General features: G+C 38.8%; 1 protein-coding gene across 4 annotated transcripts in view; it reads left to right on the top strand.

Annotated features, from left to right (window-relative positions):
* The window catches only part of LOC125455573 (protein PALS1-like), a 101,495-nt gene that overhangs the window by 72,077 nt on the left and 13,714 nt on the right, over positions 1 to 15,704 (top strand). For all 4 annotated transcript variants that reach the window (XM_048537706.2, XM_048537705.2, XM_059649232.1 and 1 more), the window contains exons 6-12: positions 6,110 to 6,271; positions 6,427 to 6,504; positions 7,409 to 7,592; positions 9,649 to 9,720; positions 11,906 to 11,977; positions 12,746 to 12,913; positions 12,992 to 13,194. In XM_048537706.2, the coding sequence (XP_048393663.1) occupies positions 6,110 to 6,271; positions 6,427 to 6,504; positions 7,409 to 7,592; positions 9,649 to 9,720; positions 11,906 to 11,977; positions 12,746 to 12,913; positions 12,992 to 13,194 (939 nt within the window). The remainder of the gene's footprint in view (positions 1 to 6,109; positions 6,272 to 6,426; positions 6,505 to 7,408; positions 7,593 to 9,648; positions 9,721 to 11,905; positions 11,978 to 12,745; positions 12,914 to 12,991; positions 13,195 to 15,704) is intronic.

Below are 15,704 nucleotides of genomic sequence, written 5' to 3'. Positions count from 1 at the left end.
GTAAAAGTTCTGAATGTGTTTTTAAGTTAATAATTGACACTGTTTCATGCAATATAGCATTCCAGATGAAATTGTAAGATATTACAACATAAAAAAACCGCCAGGTCTCTAGTTACAGGCAGTCCCTAGGTTGTGAATGGGTCCCATTCTTGACCACAGTCACAAGTGGATTTGTATGCAATTCAGAATACGGTGTAGAACAACATAAAATAGCCATTCATATGTATGAGAAAATACTCGCATGCTGGATCCTTAAAACGAATGTTAATACACTGCTGTATGGGATTACATTTGTAAATTTGAACATGTGTAAGTCAAGCATTTGTAAATGAGGGACCACCTGTGTATATCAAAAAGGGTAAAAGCTCTCTGTGAATTTCATAAATATTTTTACTTCAAAATAGTTTTCAAAATAATCATTAGTTTGAACACTGTTCCTGGGAAAAATGTTAAGCACTGATCGTTCGCTTTTACATTTGTAATTTGATTTATCTGACAGCATTTATATTCAGTCTCACATGTACCATAGGGACTTAGCTCACTCACTGCAGCATGATTTAAAAGCAAGTTGCTTATAAATCATTTTATAGATATAAAATTAAATAAACACTCAGTATTTTGTTAAATATCCTTGGCATGCCTGCTGTTGTGGTGCCCAAGAACTTGGGAGTTTAAAGCTTTCTTTACTTTCTACAGAAACAGTTATATTGTTTAGCTCAAGTCAAGATGAGGAATCTTCCTTCATTTACTTGCTTGTGAAAGTCATTGTCAGTATTACAAATTGTAATTCTCTCTATTCTGACTGCACAAGTACAAAGAATTTCTAGTTTGTACTTAGAATTGATCGATTTCTAAGGTGCCAGGGATCTGGGTTCAGTTCCAACCTTTGGCAACTGTCTGCGTGGAGCTTGCATGGTCTTCCCATGTCTGTGTGGGTTTCCTCCAGGTGCTCCGGTTTCCTCCTCAGTCCAGAGATGTGCAGGTTAGGTGGTGTGGCCATGCTAAAATACCCACACTGCCCAGGGATGTGCTAGGTGGGTTTTCCATGGGAAATACAGGGTTACAGGGTCTGATTGGGATGCTTTTCGGAGGGTTGGTGTGTACTCACTGGGCTGAATAGCCTGCTTCCACACTGCAGGGATTCTTTGATTCCGATCTCGGATATTAAAGTATGAAGGGAATAAGCTGTGATTTTCAGTATTTCTTAACACGTGAATTAAGGATTCTTTTCTAATTTCGTAATGTAGATGATTGTTGCAACATTGTGAAGTTGATATTTGATAGTTTTGTTAGTGTTTACTGCGCAGGCTTTAACTTTCAATAGCAGTTCAAACAAGTTGTCCAAGTTAAGATAACAAACCAATTGCCTAAGAGACGATTTTCTCAATTTGGTTTGTATGTATTATATATTTCACCCAAACAAACTACCTATTTATTTAAAAGATAAAATTGCTACAGTCCTTCCAGATTTTTACGGTGCTTTCTCATTAGAGAGAGAAATGCCTGGTAGGTCACCATGCTTCCAGTGAGGGACACAGTTGAGAAGAGTCCTTCAAGGAAACCTCATCCAGTGCAGGAATTGATCCCGGCTAATGGCATCTTGGCATTACAAACCAGCCATCTAAGCTAATTAGTACCTAAGATCTACTGAATAGGTTGTCAACTTTTCTATTCAAGTATACTGTATTTCAAGTATCTCTTTAAATGCAGTGATACAGCAGTAGTTCTATTCTGAATTGTACTACAGTTTACCCTTCGAATAATCGAAGGAGCACCTAAACAGCAGCTTACATTAGAATACACTGATAAAGCACAATTCTACTTAATTGTTAAAATGTTGTAATCTTTTGCTGTAACCTCATTTACTATTTCTAGAAGCCTGAGTCAGTGCATACGATCATGTTACTTTAATTTGGCAAAGATATTTGGGTGCCACTTCAACCTCTTTATCCCAGTGGTTTCTTAATTTATATTTTATCCCCATCTAGTGGCTTTATTGAGAAGTTTCATTTTGCAGTTTTTCCCCGTACCTACTCTCTGCTGCTCTCTGACCTGAAGGTTTGCATTTTTTGCCTCAAACTTGGGTTTACTCCTGTTGGCATTGACATTTAAGTACAAACATTTTATGCAGTGATCCTGGTTAAGTGTTAAGCCTCAGCTGCATAACTGAATAATTGATAACATAACAGCAACAAAAACACGTTCCTGGAAAAACTCAGCAAGTCTGACAGCATCTGTGGAGAGAAAACAGGGTTAATGTTTTGGGTCTGGTGACCCTTCTTTAGAACTGATTCAGAGGAAGGGTCACTGGACCTGAAATGTTAATGTTGTTTTCTCCACACAGATGCTGCCATACCTGTTGGATTTTTCCAGGATTTTGTATTTTTGAGAGATTTCCAGCATCTGCAGTTCTTTCAATTTTTTTTTTTTGTTTAGTGGTATCATGGCTGAGCTGTTGTTTTGTTTGGAAAAGTTGTGGCAGAGGGGAGATCTTGCCAGTAGTTTCTCATGTATCTGCTGCCCTTGACCTTCTAGATGGTAGTGATAGTGAGTTTAAAGGTGTTGCCTCAGGAAGCTTGGTGTGTTCCTGCAGTGCATCTTGTACGTGATGCATGTTGCTGCAACTGTGCGTCGGTCGGAAAGGAAGTGAATGCTTGAGGATGTGCTGATAATCAAATGACTGATTTGACCTGGATAGTAGCAAACTCCTTGAGTGCTGTTGGACTGCAGTTATCGAGGAAAGTAAGTGGTATTAAAACTTACGCCTTGTTGATGGTAAAAGACTTTGGGGAATTAGAAGGTGTACCCTCTCCCAAATTATTACCACTGAGCTGCTGTTGTAGCCACAGTATTGAGATTCCAGCCCTGTTTTTGCTTAATGTCAAGGATGATGTTTATATTCTGTCTTGTTGGAGATGTACCTTGCTGTTTTCAACTCCAGCCTGCATACTGTTAAGGTATTGCAGGTAGTTGGATATGGATTGCTTCAGTATCTGTGATTTGTGTAGACATCAACAAACATCCCTGTCTGAACTTGATGGAACAAATCTCATTGTTGAAGCAGCTGAAGCTGATTGGGCCTAATACAACATCGTGAAGGATTCAAAAGATCTGGGTTGAAGTCCCACCTCCTCCACAGATGTGAAATACTATCTCATCAACCTGTTTGGAGATGTTATCATAAGACATAGGAGTGGAAGTAAGGCCATTCGGCCCATCAAGCCACTCTACCATTTAAACCATGGCTGATGGGCATTTCAACTCCACTTCCCTGCACACTCCCCGTAGCCCTTGATTCCTTGAGAGATCAAGAATTTGCCAATCTCTGCCTTGAAGGCATCCGACGTCCCGGCCGCCACTGCACTCCGTGGCAATGAATTCCACAAGTCCACCACTCTCTGGCTGAAGAAATGTCATCTTATTTCCATTTTAAATTTACCCCCTCCAATTTTAAGTCTGTGCCCACGGGTCCTAGTCTCCCCGCCTAACAGAAACATCTTCCTAGCGTCCACCCCTTCTAAACCATACATTATCTTGTAAGTTTCTATTAGATCTCCCCTCAACCTTCTAAACTCTAATGAGTACAATCCCAGGATCCTTAGCTGTTCATCATGCATTAATCTACTGTGATGTACTCCTGCATAGATGTCTGGAGCTCAGATGACTGACTTTCACTGACCACTATGCACGCGCACATGCACATGCACACGCACACGCGTATGTGCGCACACAGCCCCTCACTTGACTAGGTCTGCTTTACATACTAGTTTGGCTGGACGCCTGTCTTGCTTGTTATGCACAGTGCTGCCAACATTTTGGTTAAATTTCTGTGAGGATACCATTGAAGGTCCCACCTCAACCTTGCCCTTTGCCTGAAGCCTGTTGAATTCAACATCAGTTGTCTCTCTCCCGTTTTTTCTGCCTCAAAGAGCAGCCCTATGGCCACCTTTACCTTTCTTTTAGTTTTTCTTGGCCTTGATGTGAAAGTTGGTCATATGTAGCCTTGACATCAAAGATGGACAAAAACAACGTTAGAGTGTCCATCTTTGATGCCAAGGCTTCATTGGACTTTGGAGCTGGGGCCCAGGCAAACCCAAACTGAGCATTAGTGAGCAATCTATTGCCAAGCAAATGATGTTTGATAGTGAAGCAGTGGTCCGTTCCATCACTTTTTACTGATCAAATGTGGACTGGTGGGCCAATAATTGGTTGGATTTGATTTTGTCCAGCTTTTTGTGTCCAGGATTTACCTGAGTAATTTTACAGAACGTTGGGTAGTTGCATGTAATGTAGTTGTACTAGAACAGCTTGGCCAGTTCAGGAGCACATCCTCAGTATTAATGCCATCATGTTGGCAGTATCCAGTGTTTTCAGCCATTTCTTGATAACATGCAGTGAACCAAATTGACTGAAGACTGATTCCAGGGACTTCTGGGGGAGCACAGCATGAATTGGTTTCAGCATCTCTTTTTGCACAGATTTGCCGAACTACCCACTCATTAAGGATGGAGGTTTTGTGGAGCCACCATCTTCATTGAGTTGTGAATATTGGTTGACAATTAAACAACTGGATATGGCAGGACTGCAGAGCTCAGATGTAACCTCTTGGCTGAGGAATTGTACAGCCCTGAGTAACAATTGTTGCTTATGATGTTTGTAATGCATGTATTTGTGTCTTTTAGCTTGGGAGCCAGTTGGCTGGATATTAGCTTGCAATGCAAAGTTATGCCAATAGCGCACATTCTGCTCGTGCATGGGCTGAGGTTACAATGAAGGACACCCTCTGAACTTATCCCCTCACCTGAGGTGTGCTCACACTCCAGTTAAATCACCAGCAGTCATCTTTATATAGAGAGCAGCCTCATGGTCTGTGGGACTGTGGTGTCTTTACTAGCAACTCATTTTTTAGGAATGCTTGATGCTTCTCCTTGCATGTCCTCAATTTTCATTGAACCAGGATTGCAGCTTTCAATTGGTAGTAATAGTTGAGTGAGGAATATGCCAGACCACAAGCTTATAGATTATTTCAGTACATTTGTAGCTGCTAACAGGCCATAATATTTCCTGGCTGCCAGTGTTGAGTTGTTAGAAGCCTATTCTGTTTAGCACAATGATGCACCATGCAGCATAATAGATGGCTATCACTATTGTGAAGACAGTGTTTCGTTTTGACAAAGACTGTATGGTGGTCACGCCTACCAGTACTGTTACAGACAGATGTGACCACACAAGGCAGATCGGAAAGGATGAAATCAAGTATGTTTTTAACTTTAATTTGTTTACCATATACCACAAAACCAATCTAGCCACAGTGTCTTTCCAGACTCGACCAACTTGATCAGTAATTATGCTGTCAAGCCACTCATGGTGTTCATTGAAGTCACCCACCCAGAGTATATTCTGCACACTTGCTTTCCACTGTGCTTCCTCCAAGCTGTGCTTAACATAGGAATAGCGATTCCTTAGCTGAGCAGTGGTTGTACATAGTAATCAGTAGGATTTTTTGGCTCATGTTTGACCTCATGCCACGAGCAGTTCTCTCCCAGCTGTATAAAGTTGTGGTGCACCTGTACTGACAGTGGAACAAAACATAACTAGGAATTCTAGTATTGTCCAGAATATTGTATGGTACGGCATGATTCCATAGTTGCTGCTTGACTAATCTGAGACAGTGCTCCCAAGTGTGGCACTAGCTCCAGATTGTTAGTAAGGAGGACTTTGCAGAGTCAGTAGGGTAAGTTTGCCATTGTTCTTGATACCAAAGGTCCATGTAAGATGTTCCATCTGGTTTCATTCATTTGTTGACCCATTTCTGCAGCTTGATGCAACTGCTAGGCTTGCAAGGCTAAAGGCCTGAAGAAGTCATATCGAACTTGAAATATTAACCATGCGGTTGTTTGTGTAGATACTAGCTAACTTACTGAGTTTCTCCAGTATTTTCTTTTTTGTTATAGTATCTTGAGCTGGTTTCTTTCCTCCCCAGCTGTGCACAGCTGTCTACCTGCCACTCTTTACTGACGGCTAATTCATCAGTAATCTAGGAATTCAACATGTCTGATTCACCTAAACCTGCATAACGTGTGTTTGTTTTAATTGTATTCCTGTATAGGGAGCTACAGTACGTAATGATGTGGAATCTGTCATTATCAGTCGTATTGTGAAGGGTGGTGCTGCAGAGAAGAGTGGTGTATTGCACGAAGGGGATGAAGTTCTTGAAATAAATGGGATTGAGATTCGTGGAAAGGATGTTAATGAGGTGTTTGATTTGCTGGTATGTGATTTGTTTCTAATATAAAGTTGTGTGGCTATTCTTCTGTCAGTCTGATCCTTACAAAATACTTGTGTGGCTTTCATGTTTCTGATATTACAGAATTATTTTGATATTTAGATACAGCTCAGCATATTTTTTCTTTGCTCTCTATACAGGCTGATATGCATGGTACACTGACATTTGTGTTGATTCCCAGTCAGCAGACCAAAAATCCTCCTGCCAAAGAGATGGTGGTAAGTAAGCTATGTTTCAAGAAATATTAGAAGGTACTGGAACCAATTTAAGTTAACAATTGTTTGACCATATCCTGTAGCTTCAGTAGATTAACTTGAATTTCACTAAATAGGTTTTTTTTAGCGAATCGGTCCGATATGTCAACTTTTTCAAATTGAGTTGATTTAAGATGGAGTCTGTTCTTTGTATGGGCAAGATGAAATGATTTTCTCCCAGCTGGTGGTGGGGGAGATTCAGGATTATGACAATGTTCTGCCATTATAACGAGTTATTAGAGTATCAGAATAGAAGCCCCTCTTTCAGTAAAATAAAACTAGAGTGGGTTGTCTTTACCCATTGAAAATTGTTCACTCCTACGTCAAAAGTTTCAAAACTCTGATATATATGTATATAAAACTTTGAGTTTTTAATGTTGCATTGATGAATTAGAGTTTAGTGCAATCCAGTGTCCACTATGTTAGAATCGTAAGTATAATCTGTGTGATATGTGCTTGCAGAGAGGTAATAAGCAAAATTTCAACTGACAAACCTAATAGAGCATGATCATAATTCTGAAGAAGCGTCAGTGGACCCAAAACGTTAGCTCTAATTTCTCTCCACAGATACTGCTTGATCTGAAATTTTCTAACAATTTCTGTTTTTGTTGTGATCATAATATAAGTCTATTATGTCTAATCATGTGAAATACTTTCAAACCCTGGGTGAGAATTGCTGTGAGAAGGCCAAGCGCTTCCTCTATTTGAAAAATAAATTATAGGAAATGGCAGGCAAATTGCTTAGGGATCTGTCCACGTTTTGAATCCATTGTGATAATGGAAGTCGATAAGAAAGGGAAAGGTTTCTTTTAAATTAAAAAAAAATGGAATATGAGCAAATTTTGATGCATAGCAACTGTTTCTTCAGGTACACGTGAAAGCCCATTTTGATTACGACCCTTCAGATGATCCTTATATTCCCTGTCGTGAGCTGGGGCTGTCTTTTCAGAAAGGAGATGTGCTTCATGTGATAAGTCAAGAAGATCCCAACTGGTGGCAAGCTTACAGAGATGGAGATGAAGATAATCAGCCATTAGCTGGACTTATTCCAGGTAAGACGTTAGTGTGCAGTGATTTTTAAACTATATGCTACATTTGTAAATCTCCGTTGTGAAAAGGGTTCCTTGCCATCAGTGACTGAAAAATGATTAGTGCAAAATAGTTAACTTGTCTCTCCATGTTACGTGTTTTTGTTAAAATGCTGTTTTGTGAAAACAATGTAAAAAATAGGTTCTTGAGCTGGTAGACACTTGGCTCTTCCAAAACTCGATCTGACCTTGACCACAATACTGCCAATGCTAGAAGTAGAATAAAAAATCTGAAAATGCTGGAAATATAGGTCTGAAGAAGCAGAATTAACATTTTAATATGATTTCTTTTTCCTTCCAATGTAACACTCATTAATTATAAACTTCATTTTGTTTTAATGGTAAGCAGCTTTTTTTAAAAAGAGGTTCTGCTGTTCAGTCTGCGACAAATGTATATACAAAGAACAAAGAAAATTTCAGCACAGGAACAGGCGCTTCGGCCCTCCAAGCCTGCGCTGATCAAGATCCTCTATCTAACCTGTCATCTATTTTCTAACGGCCTGTGTCCATTTGTTCCCTGCCCATCCATGTACCTGTCCAAACATATCGTAAAAGACGCTAACATGTCTGCGTCTACCACCTCCGCTGGCAACGTGTTCCAGGCACCCCCACCCTCTGTGTAAAGAACTTTCCACGCATATCTCCCTTAAACTTTCTTCCTCCTCACTTTGAACTCATGACCCCTAGTAATTGAGTCCCCACTCTGGGGGGTGGGGGGGGAGCGGGAAGCTTTTTGCTATCCACCCTGTCTATACCCGTCATGATTTTGTACACCTCAATCAGGTCCCCTCTCAATCTCTGTCTTTCTAATGAAAATAATCCTAATCTACTCAACCTGTCTTCATAGCTGGCACCCTCCATACCAGGCAACATCCTGGTGAACCTCCTCTGCACCCTCTCCAAAGCATCCACATCCTTTTGGTAATGTGGCGACCAGAACTGTACACAGTACTCCAAATGTGGCTGAACCAAAGTCCTATACAACTGCAACATGACCTGTCAACTCTTGTACTCAGTACCCCGTCCAGTGAAGGAAAGCATGCCATATGCCGCCTTGACCACCCTATTGACCTGCGTTGTCACCTTCACGGAACAATGGACCTGAACACCCAGATCTCTCTGTTCATCAATTTTCCCTGGGACTTGTCCATTTACGGTATAGTTCGCCCTTGAATTTAATCTTCCAAAATGCATCACCTCGCATTTGCCCGGATTGAACTCCATCTGCCATTTATCTGCCCAACTCTCCAGTCTATCTATATTCTGCTGTAATCTCTGACAGTCCCCTTCACTATCAGCTACTCCACCAATCTTAGTGTCATCTGCAAACTTGCTGATCAGACCACCTACACCTTCCTCCAAATCATTTACATATATCACAAACATTTTTGTGAATGTTTGTAAATTCTTGTACTATTTCCCAGAGAAGTTGAATTTGATCAGAATTCTAAAGCCTTTTTTAGCTAAATTTTAAAGTTTAAGGCAAGCTCTTGGCCCAGTAACCACTTTGAATGTGTACTGCAGAGCAGTGCATTAACTGTACAGGATCTGTAGCTTGGTTTTATTTTGAATGGCTTTCATGTTATCCAGCCTGAAATTGCTTAAAGCCTTCTATTTTAAGTATCAACTACCTTGCTATGTGACTTGAGATGACGTACGTCTGTACTCCTTGCCCTGTTGAATCCTGACGCAGTGAAGATGCTCTGTTTTGTTGGTAACCTTTCCCAAAAATACAAAACCTGATTTTTGTCAACCTTGTTAGATATAGCTGGCCTGAACTTTGCAGTATCTTCACAGGTTGAACAGCACAAACAAGTTTTTCTGGTAACGTACTGTCAAAAAGATTAAATTCACCTTTTATCTAGCTTGCAGTCCTGCTCCTCTGATGCTGCTGCCTGCTGTGTTCATCCAGCTCTATACCTTGTTATCTCAGATTCTCCAGCATCAGCAGTTCCGACTATCTCATGCAATCAAGAGTCTTACTTTTTGCAATAACCTTTATCCTTTTACGTACAAATAGGGAAAAGCTTCCAGCAACAAAGAGAAGCCATGAAACAAACCATTGAGGAAGACAAAGAGCCAGAGAAATCAGGTTAGGAGTGGTGTAAATTCCAAGTCATGTTTTATGTAACTTTAAAAAATGTAAACAAATGAAATTAAAATTGGGATTATTACAGAACAGTCATAAAAATATATTTGTGTTGTACTGTTGCCCATAAGTTATCTGTCAGGAAGAAAAAGTAAAATACAATTCATGGATAGCTGGTTAGACTTGCATAGTGAAGATCTAGATGTGGATTCCAGCTGTAATGTGTTCCTTTAAAGTGGCAGCTATATACAACATTTTTTTTCCTGATTACATGGTTGGGCCACTGGTTACTGGTCACATTGTCTGGACAGGACAGTTGGACAGTTGTGCAAATATGATGCGGCCCTCGTGTCTGTGGAACGGTCAGTGCTAGAGACCATGCTCGATCATTGATAGAATGAAAAGTGCCAATCTCCTAATCCCATTCGAAAGACTGAACTCAAAATTCTTCTGTGAAACATCAAGGTGACATGTTTGTGTTATTTAGTAATGCTAAAAAAATAAACTTCTTGTATTCCCTAGATAATTGATTTTTTTTCAGATTCTTTTCATTTTAGGCTATACTTGAAAGATCAATGCTCCAGTGCATTTTACAAATGCATTTAGCCATTGATTAATTGGCTGTTGTAAGATTTTTGCGATTTAAACTTTTACAAATTTATGAAGTCCAGTTGCCCATTAATGCAGCAAATGAATTTGGTCTGTACAACATTCTACAGTTTTGTCAAATTTGATTCAGTTTCTGAATAGTGAACATAAATAGTCAAGAAATAGTTGGTAATATGTTATTAAGTAGCTGTGAAACTTAACTGCTCTTGGAATTGTCACTCTTTCTGATTTCTGTTTTAGGTTGCCTTGTATGCGTGAACTGTTAATTGGGTAGATACCAGTCAGGCATTTAAGAACTACTTCAGTTTTAAAAACACAGCTTGATAGGCTGGTTAAGATAATCCTGAAGTCATTGCTACATTGAAGTGGGTTGTTATTTTACATAATTAAATGTAGTTGTTTTCATAAAAATCAATTCAGTCATGAAGTATTGAGTATTAGGGTGGCAGGCTGAATGAAGCAATTTACATTGCAAAAATAAGAACTTTGTTTCATTAAAGCTTAACAAATATTACCCTAGTTGGTGTCCATTGAATCATAGCATATTGTAATGTTCTAATTTATTATACAGCATTTGGTGTCCCAATTTAGTTACAAGTCATTATTAAATTACCAGTCTGAAATTTAGCTGAGTTGTAAAGGTAAGAAGTTAACCATTAGCTTATGTCAGCTTTTATGTTCCTGAGATGCTGCTTGGCCTGCTGTGTTCATCCAACTTCACACTTTGTTATCTCAGCTATTTGAATCTTGTTTAGTTTCAAATACCAATAAAGAATGCCTTAACAAAAGGCAAAGAAATCCTGAGTTTGCATGTTTCAAATGATTGCTGTAATAGCAATGATGCAAAAGCCTCAAAGTTTTATGGTATCCTGTTGGTGGTGTAATCATTTTTCAGGCAGATATGAGATAATCCCGAATGAATCAAAAATACTGTATAATCAGTGACTGGTAAACAGTTACAGATAATTAATAAACAAAAAAGCAAGATTAGATTCATTCTCATGTAGGAAATCCTGATCATCTGGAATACTCTGATGTAAAGGGTGATGGTGGTAGATTCACCAGTAATTTTCAAAAGGGAATAGAATAAATATTTTAAGAGTAATAAGGTGGAGGTTGAAAATTAAACTAACATGGCAGCTTTTTGGAAGAGAAACTCAGCAGGTTTGGCAGCATCTGAGAGAAGAAAGCAGGTTCGCTGTTTCACTCAAGTGTTTCTTCATCTGAGCTGTTAGTAGCCTGGAAATCCTAGTTACTAAAAGAACAGATGAAGAGTCACTGGACTTGAAACATTAACTCTACTGTCTTCCCACAGATTCTGCCAAAACTGCTGAATTCCTCCAGCAATTTCTGTTTCTCTAGATGCGGGAGATCTCAAACAGTTCTTTGTTTTAATTTAGATTTTGAAAGAGTCAGTTCAGGCACTTTGGTTCAGAACATACTGTAATGAGAATTTCTAATTTTAACTTTGCCCACTCATAACACTGCTGGCATATTTTCTGTGAAAAGCTAACCTTGGAATTTAATTTAAGTACTTGGGACAGAATAACATCAGGCCTAAGTGTTTTTTGTATTTCAGGTAAACTTTGGTGTGCTAAGAAAAATAAGAAGAAACGGAAGAAGGTGCTGTACAATGCAAATCGAAATGATGGTAACTATGAGAAACATATTTCTTATAGTTTTAATATAAGGACCTTGATTTTGTGAACTATACCACCGTAGTGCAGCATTGCTGCACTATGTCTGAAGCTCGATAATTTTGCATTGAAATGTGATCAAGATGTGACAACATGTCAAACTTGGGTTCATGTCACAATTAATTTGCTCATTACCCAGCATTATCTGTGTCTCTTACTTGATTTTTTTTTAAATCAGTAGAAGGGATTCACATATCTCTTCAGCCTTGCTGAAACAGAGTCATCTATTAATAAAACAGATCAGGCCCTCTTTTTTTTTTTGCGTCAGCTGACTCCTAATGCTGGCCTGTCTATACTGTTCTATTGCTGTGAGGGGAGAAAGGGCCCAGTTCAAACAGTTAAAAGCTTGTAAAAGGGTCAATATGTATAATGGTGCAATGCTAGTGACAAAAGAGAAACTATGAAAAGAGTAGCAATAAAGGAAAGAGAAGTAGGTAAGAATGTTAGGAAAGGTGCTAGAAACTGACATATTGTAGAAATGAGCAAAAAGTCTATTAAGCAAACACATTAATTTAAAATTCAAAATGTTCTAAAGTGTGTATACCTGAATACTGTTGTCTCCCCGCAAGGGTTTTCTTTTACTTCCAGCTGCCCACTCAAAATCACTTCCTTTTGCTTCCCCTTGCCTTTTTTATGTATACCTTTGGAAATCATTACGGCAAAATTGGGTAGGTGTAGGTATACTTGTGAATGACTGTTGTATTTCTGTTTTACCCCAACAGACTACGATAATGATGAGATCTTGACCTATGAAGAAATGTCGCTCTATCACCAACCTGCAAGCAGAAAAAGGCCAATTGTTTTGATTGGCCCACCAAACTGTGGTCAGAATGAACTAAGGCAGAAATTGATGGAAAGAGAGGTTGATCGTTTTGCTCTAGCAGTACCTCGTAAGTTATCTGAGCCATCTTGCTTTAACTGTATTCTGTGATATGTTTTCTGTCTCACTCATTCCTTTGCATTTGTAGATACAACGCGTTCTATGAGAGATGAAGAAGTAAATGGGCGTGATTACCTTTTCGTGTCACGGCAATTTTTTGAAGCAGACATGGCAGCTAACAAATTCATTGAACATGGAGAATATGAAAAGAACCTATATGGCACCAGTATTGATTCAGTGAGACAAGTGATCAATTCTGGAAAAATATGCCTATTAAATTTACATACCCAGGTAAGCAGCTAAAGCACAAGTTGTGAAAAAATATTACAGAAATCTAACATAAAATCATGTAAAATGCTGGAGGTACTCAATAGGCCTGGCAGTACTTATGAAAAAAGATGTAATATTCTAGGTTTGTGAGCATTTGTCTAAACTAGCAAGAGTTAGATGTATTAATTGGATAAAGAAATTTTTGTCAACATTTAAGTAGGAGACAAATTGAATACTACTTAATGCTAGGTATTTTACAGTTAAGTAATTATACAGTTCAACAAGTGCAATTCCTCAATGAGTTAATGAAGTGAAATGAAGAGACAAAATTATTTCTACAAATCAAGCAAGGAAAAAGAGAAGAGATTCATTGTACAAATGTTGATCTCATAAAAAACATGAAAATATAATGAGTGGTTAATAGAGCCCAAGGGAAAAGAGTGGCTAAATGGCAGCATGCAACAATAAAAACAAAACTTTCAGTTCTGCCAAAAAAATCTCTCCTAAGAAGTGAGATTTAAAGATGAAAATAAATTGGAATCTGATGATGGATGTAAATTGGGAAATATTCTGAATGACATCTTCCCTTGCGAATAGTTTGGGTAAGTAATGAACACCAATTCCTCTCTGGAGCGGGGGAAGAGAATGAACAAAACAAAATTCAAGATTTTGATGTCCAGTAAAAATCGAAATAAATGACTAGCGTTGGTAATGATACTCGAGTTTGAGACTTGCAAAGAGATTAGTGAAATACTGCCAATCGCTCAAGGAATCAGTGGACATGTGAAATGTTGGGAGTCTTCAAATAGTTCCCATACTTAAAATGAGGTTCAAACAGAGAAAATTAAAGTTCCAAGAGTCTCTCGTCAGTTCTGTGAAATAATGGAATGATTTTCAGGAGCCGACTCGAGGCAGAACCTCAGCAAAAGCTAATCCGTCATGTGAATTGTCTGAGTCATGAGGAAAAATAAGAGACCCTTGTGCTATATAGCAAGAAAACAAGTAGCTTCAAGGTAATGTTATGTTAAAGGGAAGCACACTAACAAATGAAAGGATTATAAAACTGTTAATGTGACACTGATTCAAAAAAGGGAAAGAGACATAAAGGTAACTGTAGACCAGTTAGCCTAGCATCTTTTTGTTGGAAAAGTATTGGTATCAGTTATTATGGAAGGATTGGCAGATTATCTGGAAAATCATATTTTAATCAAGCAGTGTCACTGTGGCTTCACAAAAGGGAAGTAGTGTCTGTGAGTTTTGAGTAAGACTCAACCAGAGTGGAAAGAGGGGAACTAGTAGATGTATTGTTTGGACTTCTAGAAGGCATTAGACAATATACCTGAAAAGGTTAAGTCATAAGATGTGAACCCACTATGTTAGACGTGGTAAATTGGAAAAGAGAAAATTTATTAATGGGCAGGAAACAGTGAGTTGGGGTTGAGAGTTCTTTTTCAGGTTGGTGACTCATGTCCAGTGAGTTTCCACAGGAATCAAGGCTGGGACTGCAACTATATAATACATCAATGACTTGGAGGAACAGAATGAACATACTGTAGCCAAATTTTCATGAACACAAAAATAGATGAAAGGCATGTTATGAGAGAGAGACAGACAGCTTAGAAATACTAGGTAGGTTATGTAAGTAGGCAAAAAGTTGGCAAATGGAATATAATATGGGAAAATGTGAGGTCGTTTTTTCAGAAGGGGGAACAAAACAGTATTATTTCTGAAGAAAAACTCCAGAAAGCTGCAACACAACAGGACTTGTGTGTTTGTATATGAAACACAAAGCTTTGCACGTAGGTACAGCAGATATTTAGGAAGACTAATGGAATGTTGACCCTTATTTCAAAGGGGTTGGTGTGTAAGTGTAGGGAAGTCTTACTGCAACTGTACAGGTGCTGGTGAGACCACATCTGGAGTACTGTGTGCATTTTAGGACCACTTATTTGAGGAAGGACATGATTTCATTGGAGGTAATTTCAAAGACAGTTCACTGGGATGATCCCTGATGTGTGGAGGATTATCCTATGAGCAAAGGCTAATTAATTTGGCGTTCTAGTGAAGTTTAAAAGAACTAGAGATAATCTCATTGAAACACATAGGGTTCTTAAGTGGCTTGACATGGTGACTGCTGAGAGGATGTTTCGTCTCATGGGATAGTGTCGGACAAGAGGGCGTGAACTCGGAATAAAGGGGTACCAATTTAAGACTAAGATGAGTAATTTCTTCGGGTTTTGTGTTTTTGGAACTTCTTGCTACTGAGTTGTGAAGGCAGAGTCCTTGTGTATAGTTAAAGGTGAGTGATTCTTCGTCAATAGGGGAATTGAAGGTTAGATAAAAATGCAAGAAAATGGGTGTGGGGAATTTCAGATCAGCCATTATCTGATTGAATGATGGTGCAAGCTCAGCGGGCCGAATGGGAACACTTGCTGTGACATTGTATGGTCTTATAATTTAAATAGTGGGGCTAGGACACGGGATTCAAAATTGTGAAGGATAACTTTTCAACACGAAGATTTTAATGCAGA

Source organism: Stegostoma tigrinum, chromosome 10 (genome assembly GCF_030684315.1).
Source record: "Stegostoma tigrinum isolate sSteTig4 chromosome 10, sSteTig4.hap1, whole genome shotgun sequence".
Lineage (NCBI taxonomy): Eukaryota > Metazoa > Chordata > Chondrichthyes > Orectolobiformes > Stegostomatidae > Stegostoma > Stegostoma tigrinum.
This window is presented reverse-complemented; position numbering and strand designations above follow the sequence as displayed.